The 16,310-nt window shown below is 47.2% G+C and overlaps 2 protein-coding genes across 3 annotated transcripts; one reads left to right on the top strand and one right to left on the bottom strand.

Annotated features, from left to right (window-relative positions):
* Positions 1–129: 129 nt before the first annotated feature.
* rpp40 (ribonuclease P/MRP 40 subunit) lies at positions 130–3,078 on the top strand. Its single transcript, XM_030752828.1, has 8 exons — positions 130–300; positions 1,082–1,226; positions 1,314–1,382; positions 1,814–1,909; positions 2,035–2,157; positions 2,234–2,399; positions 2,480–2,614; positions 2,694–3,078. The coding sequence occupies exons 1-8, from the start codon at positions 181–183 to the stop codon at positions 2,890–2,892; spliced, it is 1,053 nt and encodes a 350-aa protein (XP_030608688.1). The 5' UTR covers positions 130–180; the 3' UTR covers positions 2,893–3,078.
* A 6,027-nt stretch (positions 3,079–9,105) lies between these two features.
* Positions 9,106–16,057, bottom strand: cdyl (chromodomain protein, Y-like). Of its 2 annotated transcripts, none has more exons than XM_030752797.1 (7): positions 15,801–16,057; positions 14,643–15,360; positions 13,941–14,194; positions 13,689–13,861; positions 13,338–13,548; positions 13,109–13,252; positions 9,106–10,553 (listed from the first exon to the last, which is right to left on the bottom strand). In XM_030752797.1, exons 1-7 carry the CDS (start codon positions 15,822–15,824, stop codon positions 10,395–10,397), a joined length of 1,683 nt encoding a protein of 560 aa, XP_030608657.1. In that variant the 5' UTR covers positions 15,825–16,057; the 3' UTR covers positions 9,106–10,394. The 2 variants fall into 2 exon arrangements, with proteins under 2 accessions (XP_030608657.1, XP_030608658.1); XM_030752798.1 differs by lacking the exon at positions 15,801–16,057 and adding an exon at positions 15,477–15,788.
* Positions 16,058–16,310: the final 253 nt, after the last annotated feature.

Here is a 16,310-nt window from a genome sequence, read left to right as displayed (position 1 = left end):
TCAATAACGTTATTGATGATCAATTAGTGGGTGATAATGAAGACATTCGCCGAGTAAACGGAAAATTCCTCTAAATAAACTGAATAACACTTCCGGTTTACTTTCAGGAGCCTTAAGTTGAAAAGTCGCGGCCGGAAGCACGTGTGGTTCGCGTGGTATCGTTAGTCGGTCCTGGAGAAGATGACGTCCTCAGATCTGGATCAGACACCTCGGACTCTGCTGGTCTCTGAGAGCTCCAGCTTCCTGGACCCGAAGAACCGAGTCAGCGCACAGGTGGAGCAGCTGCGCTTCAACCACCAGGTGAGCTCTTCCATGTTTCCGGTTAGCTGCTAGCTGCTCTGTTAGTGAAATTGAAGCGTCAGTCTGGATGCTTAATCATGAGCTCATCCTTCAAACTATATAAGAACTAGTCCTTCAAGCGCCCTGTCCTGGAGAAGTGCAGTCAAAGGAGACAGCTGAATACGCGCGCACGCCTAATGAGCAGCTTTTGTTCTGAAGTAGCTTTGCGTTCTTGGAGGCACGCGTCACCGGATATCATGACATCATGTTCTGTTTACAAACAAAGGCTGAAGAGTGTGTGTGTGTGTGTGTGTGTGTGTGTGTGTGTGTGTGTGTGTGTGTGTGTGTGTGTGTGTGTGTGTGTGTGTTATTAAGCAGGGTGCTGTGAAATCATGCTGGCTGTAACTGGTAGGGGGGGACACTAAGATTATTGTATTTCGGTGGTTTCTTCTTTTCTAATAACAAGGTGAGGCGGGTTACAGGCAGAGTGAGTGAATCACCTGATTGGACCACGAACCAGTCAGGTGACTCGTTCGGGGAATGAACCAGCTTCTGTGGAGTTCAGGTTTTGAAGCTTAATTTTCGCGCTGTCCTCACTAGTCTGCAAGTGAGAACGTGTGACACACGTGATGTGCTCCCACCCAAGTGTGGATGGACATGCTTTCAGAGTAAAAGTCTGTTTGATTAAACCAGTCGAATGTGACCTGATTGAGGTGCATCCTGTTTATTTACCTGAATGTTTGATATCTGATATAAACAAACACCTGGTCAGCTATTTGAAGGGCTTGTTTCAACTGTGCAGGTGTCTGTGCTGCTTCCTGAGTGTAGCTCCGCCCCCTCTCACCTGGATTCCGTGTTGAACAGCTTCAGCAGCTTCTACCTAATCAGGAAGCTGCCGGTGTATGAGCTGCTGGACCGACACTTCCTGGAGGCGGCCGTGTACCACGGTAACACACCTGTCCATGCACTCACCTGTCCATACACTCCTATCCGCACGTGCCCTCACCTGTCCTCCTGTGGTGACTGTGTTTCAGGTGCAGTATATGGTCTCTCCTACCGGACTCGGATAGATGAAGATAACTCCATCGCTCTGACCCCAAATGGTAAAACTTTTTTTTTTTCTTTTAAACTAACCTTTATTTCAAACCATCCGGTAACAAAGAATGTAATAGGAAACGTCACGTGTGGTGGGAGGGTGGGTCAAAGGAGGAAAGAGGAAACTGGGACAGCATGAGTACACGCACCTGAAGATGTCTGAAAGCTCACAAACATTTACAGCTGCTTTTGTTTTGTTGGGAAGAAATGGCATAAACTCCAGGAAAACGAAGAACAATGGTAATCTGAATACCAACTAGCAGTAATCTGACAGTAATCAGATTACTGTTAAAATGTGATTTGATTAACCATAAACAGTAATCTGATTACAGAGTAATGTTAATCTGATGGCGCCGTCCAGCACGTTTTCACTCAACACAGAAACTGCATCATCTGCTCTGCTGCAGGGGATGTGACATCACTTCCTGTGTGTCTGCAGGTCACCTGACTCTCTCTCTGGATAAAGACTCATTTGAGCTGTTGGGCTTTGAAGGGAAACCGTCCAGATTCAACCACAGAACCGCCACCAGATTCGGTCTGAGTCCGCCTCCTGTTTGTAATCTCAGTTCTCTGATTACCATCTGACTGTAATCTGATTACTTTGTATGCCATAATGTGACTGCTTTGTGTGTTGTAATCTGATTACTCTGTCTACTGCAGTGGTATCAGTGGACCTGACTGACAGTAGCATGGCTCCTGGTGGGCGGGACTACCTGAGGCTCCTCACAGGTCTTACATCCCGCCTTCAGCTGCAGACCGACTTCCTGTTATCACATCATCCAGGTAAGTGATATCTTCACCCAGGTGAGACTGTCCTGTGTTACCCACAATACTCTGATAACAATGTCGTGTCCTGCAGGGAGCGGGGCCTCTCTGCAATCCCTCCTGTCTCGATATGATTGGTCGGAGCACAGACCGGAGGTTAGCTGCCGTGTTCTGAGTGACCTGTCCTGCCCCGCCCTCCGCTCATGTGACCCACACAGCTTGCTGGAGTGGCTGGGAGCCGTGGATGCTGGCGTCAGCTGGTAGGACACCCGGAGGGGCTGGACATCATCCCTGCAGTGTCACAAGATCCGTGTTGATGGTTCTTCTTCTGTGGTTTCAGTGAGAACTCGTCCAGCAGCTTCCTGTCATCGTTCACCTGTCCCGACCCGAAGACGACGCTTCGCCACGCTCTGAGCGTGTCTGTGAGAGGTCTGCTGCTGCCACACGACATCCACCAGCTGCTGCAGGAGCTCAGGTGACTCACCTGTCAGACCCTGTGATTGTACTGACCTTTTTCGGAGTGTACTGACTCACCTGTGCTCACTGTCCTGCAGGTGTTACCTGGAGCAGCCTCGGCTGGAGTCCTGGGTCTCCATGACGGTTCATGGATTTGTTGACAGTCCAGTATCTTGGGGGGACCGCGAGCACGGCTTCTTGAGGGGTGGAGAGAACTTCTACACGCTGATGATGTTTCACGACCACACCTACCAGCTCCACCTAGCCACGGGAGCGCACGATGCCTGCCCGCCCTGACGCAGCTGTGTACCTGTCTGCGGGCAGCATTTCCTCCACTGTGATTGGTTTCGTTGTAGAAACATTTTGATAAACAAACTTTGGTTTAAAAAAAATCAGATTCAGCTTCGCAACTGAGCTGAGTGAGGCCATGCCCACTGTGCATTAGCATGACCCCTGTGGGACGCCGAGCCTCAGACTGAGAAATACAATGTTGATAAAATGTGTCTGAATAAAGTTTAGTTTGAAGTCCCTGTGTCTTATAATTTTTTTTTAATTAGAGAAGTTAGGAACGGGATATTGATTATTAACAAGTTCCTGTGATGGTGACGCATCCTGCCACTTACTGATTGATAAAGTGTGGATGTTTAAACAATGACATCAGGTGATCGTTCAGGTGAGGACTGGACTGATCAGAGAGCTGTTCTACAAAGATTAACGTCTTAACGAGCTTAAAATCAAGAATTTACTCTTTCTACCTGCTAAATCGCCATGGTAACTGCTGCTGAACACCTTACCTGTCAGCAGCAGGTGATGTTCAGCTGAAGCTCCACGTTTACTTCCAGCATGCTCTCATGATGCAGACTCAGCTGGGAGCACGTTTCTATGAGCCACTCATTACTGAAACTGAAGCTGTGAGGTTACAGCAGCTCAGACTGAGCGTGCACAGATTCATGTGGTGATGCAGGAAACGTCTAAATGTTGTTCTGCTTGATTCTAACCTGCTGAGTCACACAACACCTGTTCATACCTGTTCAGTCACATTACAGCCATGGGGTGGCTGTAGCTCAGGAGGTAGCGCAGGTCACCTACCAATCGGAAGGTTGGCGGTTTGATTCCTGGCTGTATCCTTGGGCAAGATACTGAACCCCAAGTTGCTCTCCAACACACATGTTGGAGTATGAATGTGTGTGAATGTTAGACAGTGAGAGCACTTAGCTTAGATACATATGGAAGTGCTTGTGTGAATGGGTAAATGTGTAAGCGTTTTGAGTGCTCAGAGTAGAAAAACGCTATATAAGAACTAGTCTTTCATTTATTTATTCATCTCACTCTGATCTCTAATTTCCACGTCTCCATCAGGCTGTGGAACAGGAAGCTTTAATGTCAGCTCAGACATCAACAGCAGCACTGAGAGCGACTCAGACACAGAATCATTCGCTGCACTTCAGATCTTTGTTTCTGGGCCAGAAACCAGCAGATGGACCTGTTTCTGCAGCCTTCATCTCTCAGATTTCACTGCTAGATTTTTATGTTCTTTAGAGATTTTAGCTTCATTTTATCATCTGATAACATCTCTGATTGGAGGAGGCGGCGCTCATGCCCTTTTTATGTGAGAGCACTCAGAGTGTGAAGCAGAGAGCGCAGTTAAACAGAGGAAGCTGGTAACCACCTGTGATCTCTGACTGGGGTTTCAGGTTGTGGCTGTGATGGACTTCCTTTGCAGTCATGCTGATGGGACATTTTGGACACAACAGCATGTTTTTGCCTCTGCACCTGACAGCCAATCACAGAGCAGGATGTTACCTGTGACAGTGACCTCCTCGGACTCATTTGGAGTTCAACCCGGATGGCTTTGTACTTGATTCTAGCAGGAATAATGGCTCCCAGATGTCTCTAAAACATTCCTGCTGGGAAAATGCACAGAAACCTGCTCTTTATGGTTCTGCTGCATGGTGTCACACCTGAGGAACATCAGCCTGAATCTGGAAGAAAGTGAGAACCATTCAGCTGCTTTTGAGGGCGGGCCGTTGCCAGTTAATAGGTAAATGCAAGAATGAAAGCTGCTGAATGAGCAGGTTAATAAATCCTTCTCCGCTGTGACAGGAATCCAGCTGCTTTTCACGACTTTAATCTGACCAATCAGAGCAGATTTCATCAGCTGACACAGGAAAGAGTGATGAAGAGGGTTACCATGCCATGCTGGAGCTCGCCATCTGAAGGAAACAAGCAGAGAAGTGAGTGCAGCTGTTCTTCTTAGAGCCTCATAGACTCAGCCTGATTCATCTTTACACTTTGATGGGATCAGAGTCTCTGAGTGCCTTTAAGCTTTTTTTCTGACGCACTTCCACTAGATCTTCAGGATTTGGAAGAACTGGCTATTTGTGATTTATGAAGCACAGAAACTCCACAGCGACTTCCCTCCCATCTGTCCCTGAGGCACAGAGGACTGTGAGACCTGCTCTGCAGAGCTTTCAGTGTTTCCTGCAAGACAGCACTGGAGGCTGAGCATGGAGATCCAGATCCATCAGAGAGCCAAATTTATAATGTCATTCTATTAATATGGGTCTGTAGGTGGAGATCAGACGTCAGTTATCCTGAGTTAATGCAGGACACACAGACAGGGGTGGATCGGTTCAAGATCAGCACATCTTTGTATGAACTGTGAGCCTCAATAAAGCTTAAACAGGTGAGCCAATTAAAAAAAACTGTAGATTTGAACATGGGTGCTGACTCACAGCTGGAGCCTATGCTTTTCAAAATAAAGGGCACTCCATCACAATAAAAGCACAAGGACATTTATTGTAGAAATAATGATTTTAATTCTTCGCAGCTCCACACAGCACAGAGGGCTCAGACACATAGATCCCATTCAGGACATTTTCCATATTTTCCCAGCTAGAAATTCATTTTTCCCAATGAAACAACAAATCAAACAAAAACAAAGAGCGCTGTGTTGGAGTGTGCTCAACATCAAATATTAGAAACAGAGAATGTGAGCACACAAAGATGAAACCAAACTGAAGAAGAAAAAAGCTTAAAAGCACACAAAGTGAAAGAGTTCAGGTTATTTAACTATAAACTCTGTGTGCTTACAGCCACTGTGCCTTCACAGTAATATCAGTAGTATTCTATAGTACATCTGTATGTTCAAAAATCATCATTCTGCAGACACAGAGACATCCACTGGTAAAATCCTCAGTTTTTATGAATGAAACACAGCGTGAGTGAAGGTGTGTGTGAATGTATGTGTGAAGGTGTGTGTGTCAGAATCTGGATCAGAGAAGCACGACTCTCCTCTCACTCTGAGGCTTCTTCTGCCTTGAGATCCATGGATAGTTGTGATGGAGAGAGCTGCATCCATCCCAAAATAATCAACTGTGAACCGTCTCCATCCTCCCTGCTGTAAGGCACTGAGCTGAAGCCCTCAGACGTGAGGAAGCTGCTGCCTCGCTGCTCACATCTTCAGACACGGGGAGTTCTGGATCAGCAGGGTTTTGCTCCAGGATCAGAGGAGCGCAGGAGACCATACCCTTAGTGTTGTTCCAGATGTTACCCAGGTGTACGGCCTGATCTGTCAGAGCTCCTCAGGGCAGCTTTTGATCATTCAGCAGGGGGCAGCATTCCTGCACAGTGTTGTGGCTGTGCAGAAATGAGACATTGCCAGTTCCCCCTCTGTGGCTCTGACTGTGTGAAAGAGCTGCTCTCTCTCTGCTGAGAGCCTCCATCTTCTCCTTCATCCTCCTCCTCCTCCCTCAGCCAGCCTGGCCTCCTCTTCCTCTGCTAGAAACTGAAACTGATGAAACTTCTGAAACTGCTCCTTAATCTGTGTGTTGGCTTTCTCTTCTTCTTTGAGGGCTCACAAAATCCCAGTGTTCTCAGTACATGCTTGTTATATATATACAGACATGCTTGTTAGGTGAACTGGTGACTCTAAACTGGCCACAGATGTGGGTAAGAGGCAGATCCACATGTAGCTGCCTCTTACATCATTAATCATCAGTAAAAATAAAACCATAAACAGGTTCAAAGCTGCTCCTCATTCTTTATTTGAACATGAGCTGAAAAACTGCTTCCAAATCCAGCAACTCATCAGGATATGATAACGACTCCTAATCACATTTCAAAAAAGAGAGAATCAGTTTTGGGGGCAGAAACACACAATCGTACATCTAAAACACAACTGATATTTTCCCGTGAAGCTGGATCTTACGAAATTATTTCTGTTTGTTTAGAACACATTAAACATAAGAAAAACTCTTTCATCTTCATTATTTCCATCAAGTCTTCATTCAGTTCTCCATTTAAAACCAGACAATGAGTTTGGTTATGAGACATTAGAGACTCAATATTTTTCAGTCACTGATCAAAGAGTTTGAAGGATGAGCTCATGATTAATACAGCAAGCTGTCGGCACTATAACCTGACCGAATTCATGATTCTCTGAAGAACACACCATCAAACTACAATCAAAGCTCAAACTGATCTGGACGCTGGGAGGGGTTTAATACTCAGGGAGCAGCATCCTCTGGGGGCTGTGCAGTAACGCAGTGCAGTCTGCAACTGCACCTAAACGCAGCACAGTGTCTGTAATTGCGCCTGAACGCAACACAGAGGCTATAACGGCACCTGAACGCAGCACAGAGTCTGTAACTGCGCCTGAACGCAGCACAGAGTCTGCAACTGCACCTGAACGCAGCACAGATACTTTGATTAATGAAGTGAGTTTTGGTGAATTTGGATATTTTATGGTTAATAATAAAGAATAAAGTGCTGCTGCTGTCAAAAAAAAAAATCCTTAATTTTAAGAATTAATCGTACCTTAAACTTCTTTAAGGTCCACTGAGCCCTTAAAAACCCTTAAACCTTATTGCTGAATACCTTAAATACTCTTAAATGCCCAAAAAGTCTCTTCCCTGGATGCATTTAAGGACCCACTGACTGCCTTGGATGTTTGGGTTTTCCTGGTTGTTGGATATTTCTCTGCAGTTTATTTCGGTCATATTTTTAACCGAGTCGTTTTATTTGTCTCGCTCGAGTTTGGAAACTTCTAGGTTCAGTTGGAGAAATAAAGTGGAGGTTGTATACAGTCAATGAATACAGTGAATCAAATCTGACAGTACAATGTGAAGCTGTGGCATGTGAGGCATTCAGGTACTGAGGATCTCCGTGGCCTCCAGGTGGCGCTCCAGGCACATCGGGGCCATGAATTTGACAACAGCCGGAGATGTGAGGACGACAGAGAGTCCGTGAGGCTGAAAACACAAAGTCCAGCACAATGTTTCTTCTTCAAACTTTATTTAAAACTGCACAAGTGAGTTTGAGGCAGTCGACTGCTTCAGTGCAGATCTGCGTGATATTCCTCAGGGAACCAGCTTGGGTCACTGCTCTCCAGTCACCCCTGCCCCCTTCTCTGCATAGCTCAGGGTCATTGTTACAGATCTGACAGCTCATCCAGACAAAAGGCTGACCTGCACAACACAAACATTCAGCGTCTGATCCTACCCACGTACTCCGCTTACACAGGAACCGCTGCACACCAAGTAAATGCGCAAATCGCCGTTGTTTCCTGCACACCATGTAACGCTGCAGGTATTTATTAAAGTCAGTATGGTATCCTGTAAGAGTGGGCTTATAGGTTTTCTTAAACCAGCTAACGGAGCGAAGGCCTGAATATGTTGAACTTCTTTCATAGCCACACCCCTCAGGTGCAGGAGAGATACAGGTGGGTCAGGAAGGAAGAAACTGAAGACACTGTTCAGTTTAATGAGGAGAGAGAGTGCCATTTTGACTCAGACAGCACCTGGCAGGCAACACTCTGGGTAAATCTTCTCAGTGCTGAGGAGCAGGATGAAAGTGATCTCACTCAGGTGAACTCAGACCAGTTGAAGTTCCCAGAATTCCCTGAGCCGTGTGATGATGTTTGTCTGAATTGAATTGTATGATAGTTTTTGCAGGTTTTGATTAGTCTCTTCATTAAACATGTTTCACATGGTAGCCGTGATCACCGGCCAATCACATCTCCTTGTTCTCACAGCACGTTGCCACTTTTACACCAGGAGGACGATGGCTCCTCCACTGCACTGTAAACTCCGATAAAACGAGCCAAACTGGGCTCTGCCCCCATCCGAACACTCTGTAACACCTGTCTGTGACATCATCATCTTCTCCTCCACCTGCTCCAAATCTCCCTGAATGCACCTGGTAAAGGTACTGCTCACAGGAAGTCTCGTTAGCTCAATGGGTGGGACTTCCTGTGAGGATGTGATGTCACCTGGAGTTACCCAACACAACTGCGAACCACAGACTGTAAATATAAGATGGACGCAGCTGCCACAATGACACCTGCAGGCCCCTCCCATGTGACTCTAATGGGAGAGTAGCTTCACTAAAACCAGTGGCTGAGACCTGAGTTTACTGAGGTCAAATGTAATTTTCTCATGTGTTTACAGCCATCTGTATTTACATTATGTGGTGATGCTGGGTTCAGGTGATGCAGAGAGCCAGGCAGAATCATATGACACATCTGAGTTTATTCTCACACACAAAAAACAGTGACCACCTGCCAGGTGTTTTGCCCACGATACATAACTGCAGCACCAGAAACATTTAATTTAGGGTTAACCCTGACCCGACCCCAGGTAAAAATTACCCAGGTAAAGACAGCCCTAGATTTGTTCCATCAGCCTGTTAGCTTAGCTTAGCATAAAGGCGGGAAACAGGGAACCAGTTAGCCTATATTAGCTTAGCAAAAAAGCTGGAAGCAAAAAAACTCTTAGCCTTGCTCAGCTTAGGCTAACAGGCTAGAGTAGAAAAACTGTTAGCCACGTTTACTCCTGAGGTTAACTGTTCAGGCTCCTGCAGGAAAACCTTCGTCTTGGTCTGACAAGCAGGCTAACAAGCACCTCTTTCCTTAAAAGTTTGAACTGAGATGTTTAGGAGTCTTCAAATTTATTTCCCGAAATACTCAGTTTATCCTCTACGCTCGCTGGATAACCCCGCCCCTCGCAATCTGGCTCACTGTGACAAACCGACGAGCCCAGATGCAGCCGCCACATTTCTGTTGACTGCAAAAGAAACATCTATATGATGATTAGCATGCTCTGTGGCTAATGCGGTTATCGACCGTTACTGCCTGTTAGCGCTTGTTAGCATCTGTTAGCGCCTGATAATGTCAGTTCCTGTAAGCATCTATTAATATCTCTTAGCATCCATGAGCATCTGTTAGGATCTCTTAGTATCTGTGTGCATACCTTAGCAACTATTAGCATCTGTTAACATCTATTAGCATCTGCTGGATCCTGTTAGTGTCTGTGAGCATCTGTTAATGCCTGTTAGCATCTCTTAATGTCTGTTAGCATCCATTAGCTTCTATTAGCGTCCGCAAGCTTTTAGTTTGCCAGTAAAAATAAACAAAACTCGTCCCGGTCACAAAAGTCATTTGTCATGAGCTGAATATGAGCCTTTAGCGTGAGGAGGCGGAGCTGCTGTGACAAATGATGCATAAACAGCCCTCAGAGTCTGCCCACCATCTTTATTTCCTTTTAGTTTGGCCAGACGGTGTGATGTCACAGGGAGGTAGGGCTCAGAGACGGGACATAAATGGAGCATTTCAGACAGTCTGGTGGGAGGAGCTTAGAAAAGAACGGTGAGCGATGACGGCATGAAGCTCTGAGGAACCTCGGCCGAATCAGACCCAGATCAGCTGACCTGCCGTGGCCAGCCTAAGAGACAGCAGTGGACACAGCGGCGGCTTCCGGAGGATCCGTCATCCTTCAGTCAGACCTCGGACAAAGTGGATCCTAGAACAGATCGGTCCTCCTCTGCAGGTACTGCAGGATGGAGTCAGTTCCCTGCGAGGAGCCCCAGACTCTCTTCAGGGCTTCGCACTCGCGCTCATTAGCTTGCTCCAGAGCCCCGCGGCTCGTGTTCCTCATCAGCGCTTTGGACTCTCGTAGGACCTGCAGGAAAGGAAGTGAAAGCACCGACGCACGGAGAGGAGGAGAAGACAGGTGAATGAGGCACGTCTGTAGAAGGAGGTACATACTTGTGTGGAGTTTGTGTATTGATTACTGATCAATCTGATAACCTGAATGGAGGTGTTTATCGATCACTCAGAGGGTCTGCAGCAGCAGAGTTCTGACCCCTGACCCCAAGCAAGCCTGATGTTTTGATCCCTGACCCAGCAGTTCTCCAAAGCATCAGATCCACAGTGGAACAGAAACAGCTGTGTGTAAGCGCCCCCTGCAGTCAGCAGGTGACAGATTAAAGCAGAGGGCAGAAACGGGCCTGAGGCAGGACTCTGCACATCTGGCCTTTCTTCTACGATTCAAATTATAGATATGTTCATATAGAGGAACAGGCGAGATGGTTAACATGAAGGTGAAGGTGCAGCTCAGGTGTCAGGTAAAATGACGAAGATCCTTCATCAGGAGCAGACGCTCCTCCTGGAAGATTCCCAGGGTGGACAAATGGCTGAACAGTTTAACTCTCAGCTTTCCATCTACTGGAAGTGAGTCCACACAGCATACCTGTCCGGAATAACAGGTAAACTGCGTGTGTGTGTGTGTTTTTGTGTGTGTGTGGATGAATGTGGGCTGCAGCTTATTCTGATGATAAAGCTGATCTACTACCTGAGCACTCATTAATAAAACCCTTCATTTGGAGCACTGGGTCAGCTCTGCAGAGCACTCCGCAGTTTTTAAATTTATTAGTGAGAGAATAACAATCATTGTCTCAATATAAGCAATAATAATCATATCATCAATATAATAACTTACAAATGACCGCAAATTCCTCTAGGGACTGAGCAAAGACGTGGAAAAACTAGAGGGACAAATATTCTCACACCTAAAAAAAAGAAATACTGACCCAGGAGGATAAGAGTCCCGGCATTTCATTCGTTTCTGTCGGCTGCACCGAATGTAAAACACCGGGACACAACCGCAAGGTAATTAACACAGATTTGCTGCAAGGTGGGATCTGCACCATCCACAACACAAACTCCACAGCATTGCCAGTGTAACCAATATAACCAGTATTTGCTGTGTCGGCCTGAATAATTCTCATTTAGTTTTGAGTATATTTTCTGTTTGTTCTGGGCTATAATGGGCCACCCTGACCAGAATCAGGGGTGTAGAATTAGACAGGGACACGGCCCTACCAATATCAAATAATGTCTGTTATGTCTCTACCAATCACAGGGCAGGATTACCAAGGAATGGTAAGGAGTTCCTACCAATATTTGCTCCACAGGTGTAATTAGCACCACACGGGACCCCAATTCATCACTGAAAACCCCGGAAACCAATTTGACTCATGTCCCTACCAATGTTAATACAAAACCTCTGACTACATGTACAGCAGGGCTCTTCAACTCCAGGCCTTGAGAGCCCCTGTCCTGCAGGTTTTAGATGTGTCCAAAACACTCAGGTGTGTTGAAGCAGAGACACATCTAAAACCTGCAGGACAGGGGCTCTCGAGGCCTGGAGTTGAAGAGCCCTGCTGTACAGGATCTGTCAGGATGCTGTGGCACTAAAATGTGAGCAAATACATTTGGTCTAAATAACTTGGACCTGTTTCTTCCTTGAATTATTAGTCGTGATGACTGGCATTACCGTTCTGTTTATTTATCCATTTATTATTTGTTTACCTTATTATATTTATTTATATTTTTATTATTTTATTTATATTTTTGCATTTTAATTATACACTCCATTTTATTTTCAATTTATTATTTATTTTCAAGAGATTGTAGAAGTGCACTAGATTTCAAGGTATTCACTGTTCTTTAAGTTTAATACATGTGCATCCCTCTAGTCAGCTTATTTTCAGTCCAGGCCAGTTTCATTAGTTTATTTATTGTGACTTTTGTCAGTTTAAAGTTATTTCAGTGACTGGTGTGGGTTTTTCTCTCTTTAACAGATGGTACTGACTATTTCATCCACAGATGTAGCGGTGTGTGTGTGTGTGTCATCGGATATTATGCTTAAATTATCAGAAATATCTTGTCCTTGAAATACTGTCATGTCATAATTTGGAGACGTGATGCTACCACGAAGCAGCTTCAGCACAGTTCAGGTTTTCCCTGAACTAGCTGGCTAACCTAAACTTAAACCTTCGGTCAGTATGATGCCATCACCATGGAGTTTATCGGCGAACCCTTCAGGATCTGAGCATGCTCACATGAGGAGGACTACAACAGGTCCTTTCATGCTTCTTCTGCACAAAATGAATGAACTGAGCTCCGCCTCATCGCTTACAGGGACCATCAGATAAACAGCTGCAAACAGATGCTCAGTTTGAGCCGCTGTGACCTCACCGAGGGCTTCAGTCATCTCTTTGTCAAGTTTAGAAAATTTTAACTCAGGACCCCCTACTTTGCTTCACTAGTGGTCATCACCACGCTGCTGCTGGTCACTTCCTGTTTGACTGCTTTTTTTAATCAGACTGAGGATCAAATCTGATCAGGAATCAATACACTAACAATGAAAATGTGTTTGTGCATGAGACTGACCAGCGAGTCAACGCCAACCAGCTCTTTGATCCGTAGCATCACTTCCTGTGTGAAGGTTCCCGGCCACAGAACCTGAGACACCAGCCCTTTAAGACACGCCTCCTGAGCCGTCAGCTTCCTGCCGCTGAGCAGCAGCTCGTTTGCCTGAAACACAGCACAAGAAGTGAGGTGGTGTGACCAGGGCAAACAAAGTGGCAAATTAAGCAGGAGGAGGAAGCAGCAGACTGACTGCAGCAAGCCCCATGATGCGTGGGAAAGTGAAGGATGAGCAGGCGTCGGGCGTCTGGCCGTAGGATGTGTATGGTGTCTGGAACCACGCCTTCTCGTTGGCCCACACCACATCACAAAGTGGCAGAATGGCGGCGCCAAGGCCGACTGCCGGCCCGTTCACCGCTGCCACGATGGGCTTCCTGAACTGGATGAAGGTGTTGATGAAGGTCCTGAGGAAAAGGTCATAAAGGTCAGAGGTCAACAGTAAATGGACTGGTTTTTATATAGCACTTTTCTACTCTATGTTGAGCACTCAAAACGCAACAGTGCCAGCTTTCTGATGACATCACACAGTGCCGCCACAGGTTACCTGATGGTTTCGGCCATCTTGATGCTCTCCTTCTTCCTGTCATCTGTCAGGCGTCTGATGAAATACAGGAAGTCCAGACCACAGCAGAAGACGCTGCCAACGGCGCCAAGTAACACCAGCTTACTGTCGTCTGATGCTGCTGTCGCCATGGCACTCTGGATCTCCTTCATCACCTGAGAGGGATGAGACAGACATGATTTTCTACACGTGACTTTCTGCACTTGTGGTCTGATGGTTGGGGCGGGGCCTCACCTCCGGGTTGAGCGTGTTGTTCTCGGAGCTTTTGGTTGACAGCAGGATGTGGGTGAAACCATCTTGTTTCTTCACCACAATGTCACGGTAACGGTAGGCGCTCTCTGTCTGACGCACACTGAACCGAAGCCGTTTGTCAAACGCAGAGCGGTCCTCCAGGCGCCGCTTCCCCGTCAAGCTGGTTGCCCCGGCAACAGTGCTCTGTGCCCCTGACATCCCACCAACTGCAACCCCCTCAATCAGTGGCGAGTTAACTGGAGGAGAGAGAACACAGAAACATCAGAACAGCCACTTCCTGTCTGTAGAAGAAGCAGCATCTCATTATTACTGAGAGGTTTTAATGAGTAATGGGACTACGTTGGAAAACAATCACCAGGAACGAGGCAGAACCTGCTGTTACGTGATTTCCTGTAAAATCAGGAAATTGTTCTCTTATTTCACTGGTCAGACTGTGAATGTATGGAGCTCTGCTATTGGTTAGGACAGACATGCCTGTGACTGTTCTCACCTGAGCGTGATGCGGCCTCATTAACTGATTGAACTGATCTAATGATCAATCACTGATCCTGACGGTCAGACATGCTGATTCACTGATCATACCCTATAATGACTGATTGGTTGATTGACTAATTATTGATTTTTTTGATGACAGCAACATGCTGTGGTCACATTTTCCCTTAATTAGAGCTGGGCAGGACTCACCCCTGCCACTGAGCGAGCGCATGGCGGCTGGTGTGATGGGAGCTCGTGGCGGTGGCGATGGGTTCTGGCTGCGGGGCCGGGTCCCCATGCGGGCCCGCTCCTCTCCAGGACCCAGCTGGACTCCAGACGGCGGCTTCTCTAGCAGAGCAACCTCTGGTGGAACCAGGTGAGCCTCACCGGCCTCCAGGCTGTGCGCAGCCTCGCTGGGCGACTCCTCGGCGTCCGGCCGGCCGTTCATTGGGCTCTTCGGGACCAAGATCTTGATGCCGGTTTTGGACAGATCCACACTGCGGCGGGCAGAGCCCGCCAGAGATGCCGACAACAGACCGAAGCTGTCAGCTGGCAGCGGTGGCTGAAGGGGGCGGGGCGAGCTGGCGGGGAGCAGCTGAGCAGGGCTCACAAGAGCTCTCACCTGGATACGGTCAGCAGACCCACTTCTGATGTCAGTGCTGATGTCACTACGAGCAGTGTGCGGCTTGCAGGGTGCTCTGTGGGCAGGGCTGCACTGTAGGTTAGGTGTGCTGCGGGTAGATCGCAGTAGGGTGCCATGTCTGTGGCGCTCAGCGTGCTGGCGGTTGAACTCATGAACATACGCCATGCAGGTGGACAGGTGACTCTCTGGCTCCCAGGTATCACCCTCAGAGCCGTAACCTCGCCACCTGACCAGATACTCCACCCGCCCCTTCCTGTTCCTGCGCCGGTCAACAATTCGCTCCACCTGCAGGACACACAGAGGGCGAAGCCATCAATGATCACTATAAGACATACTTTGATGACATCACACTGATCAATAAAAAAATATAAAAAGTTACAGTATTTATGATTATTGATTACTGATCAGCGCGTCTGCAGTGATTAAACTGGATCACACTTATAAGAAATGCCCTGGAGAACATTTATCCACGGTGGCCGGACTGAAGCCTTGAGCCCCCGCAGGGTCACGGCGGGGTTACCGGGAAGCTAACAGAAAGCTAACTGTGCTCACGTGCTGCCCCTCCAGCAGCTAACTTTTTTCCTCTGGACTACAACCCTCCGGCTGTCTGCCTCGGACTCGATCAGCCGGTACCTGCCCGCTTTGTTCGACTTTTGTTCGACTTTCGGAACTTCACAAACTCCGCCGCTAGCAGCGGTTAGCATTTTAGCATTAGCTCGCATCACCTCATAGAGCTCCTCCGTCGCCATGGAGACTGTGCGCGTGCACAGGCAGCTTCCAGACGCTTCTTCAGTGGCGCAGCAACATGAGAGACGGTGTGTGTGTGCGTATGTGTGGGTGTCCGTCCGCGGCGGTGGTGCAGGTGTGTCCACTCCTGTTCGCTCAGGTAACTCTGCTCCGGTGTTAGCTGTTAGCACCCCAGCGTATCAAACTTCCGCTCTGACTCCTTCAAAATAAGAGTTTCCCTGGCTGCCGCCGTTTCTCAGGGCTGCAGGAATCAACAGGAAGTTGGCTGCAGTTTTCTGAGTCATTTAAGTGGACCTGTTATATTTTTCCTCATTTGCAACCGATAACGTTGATATGTAAACATGTTTACTGGGGACTGAATCACTGCTGGATTCTCCAGTGGATATTAAAGGAAATGTAGGGTTCGGTACTTCCTGAGTAGGTTTCACTCATTTTTTTATACTCTGGAACTGAATGATGTCATACAGAAGAGATGTCCTTATATGGTC

This window comes from Archocentrus centrarchus, chromosome 17 (assembly GCF_007364275.1).
Source record: "Archocentrus centrarchus isolate MPI-CPG fArcCen1 chromosome 17, fArcCen1, whole genome shotgun sequence".
In the NCBI taxonomy this organism is placed as follows: Eukaryota; Metazoa; Chordata; class Actinopteri; order Cichliformes; family Cichlidae; genus Archocentrus; species Archocentrus centrarchus.
The sequence above is the reverse complement of the archived record's forward strand: the minus strand, read 5'-3'. Positions and strand labels throughout refer to the sequence as shown.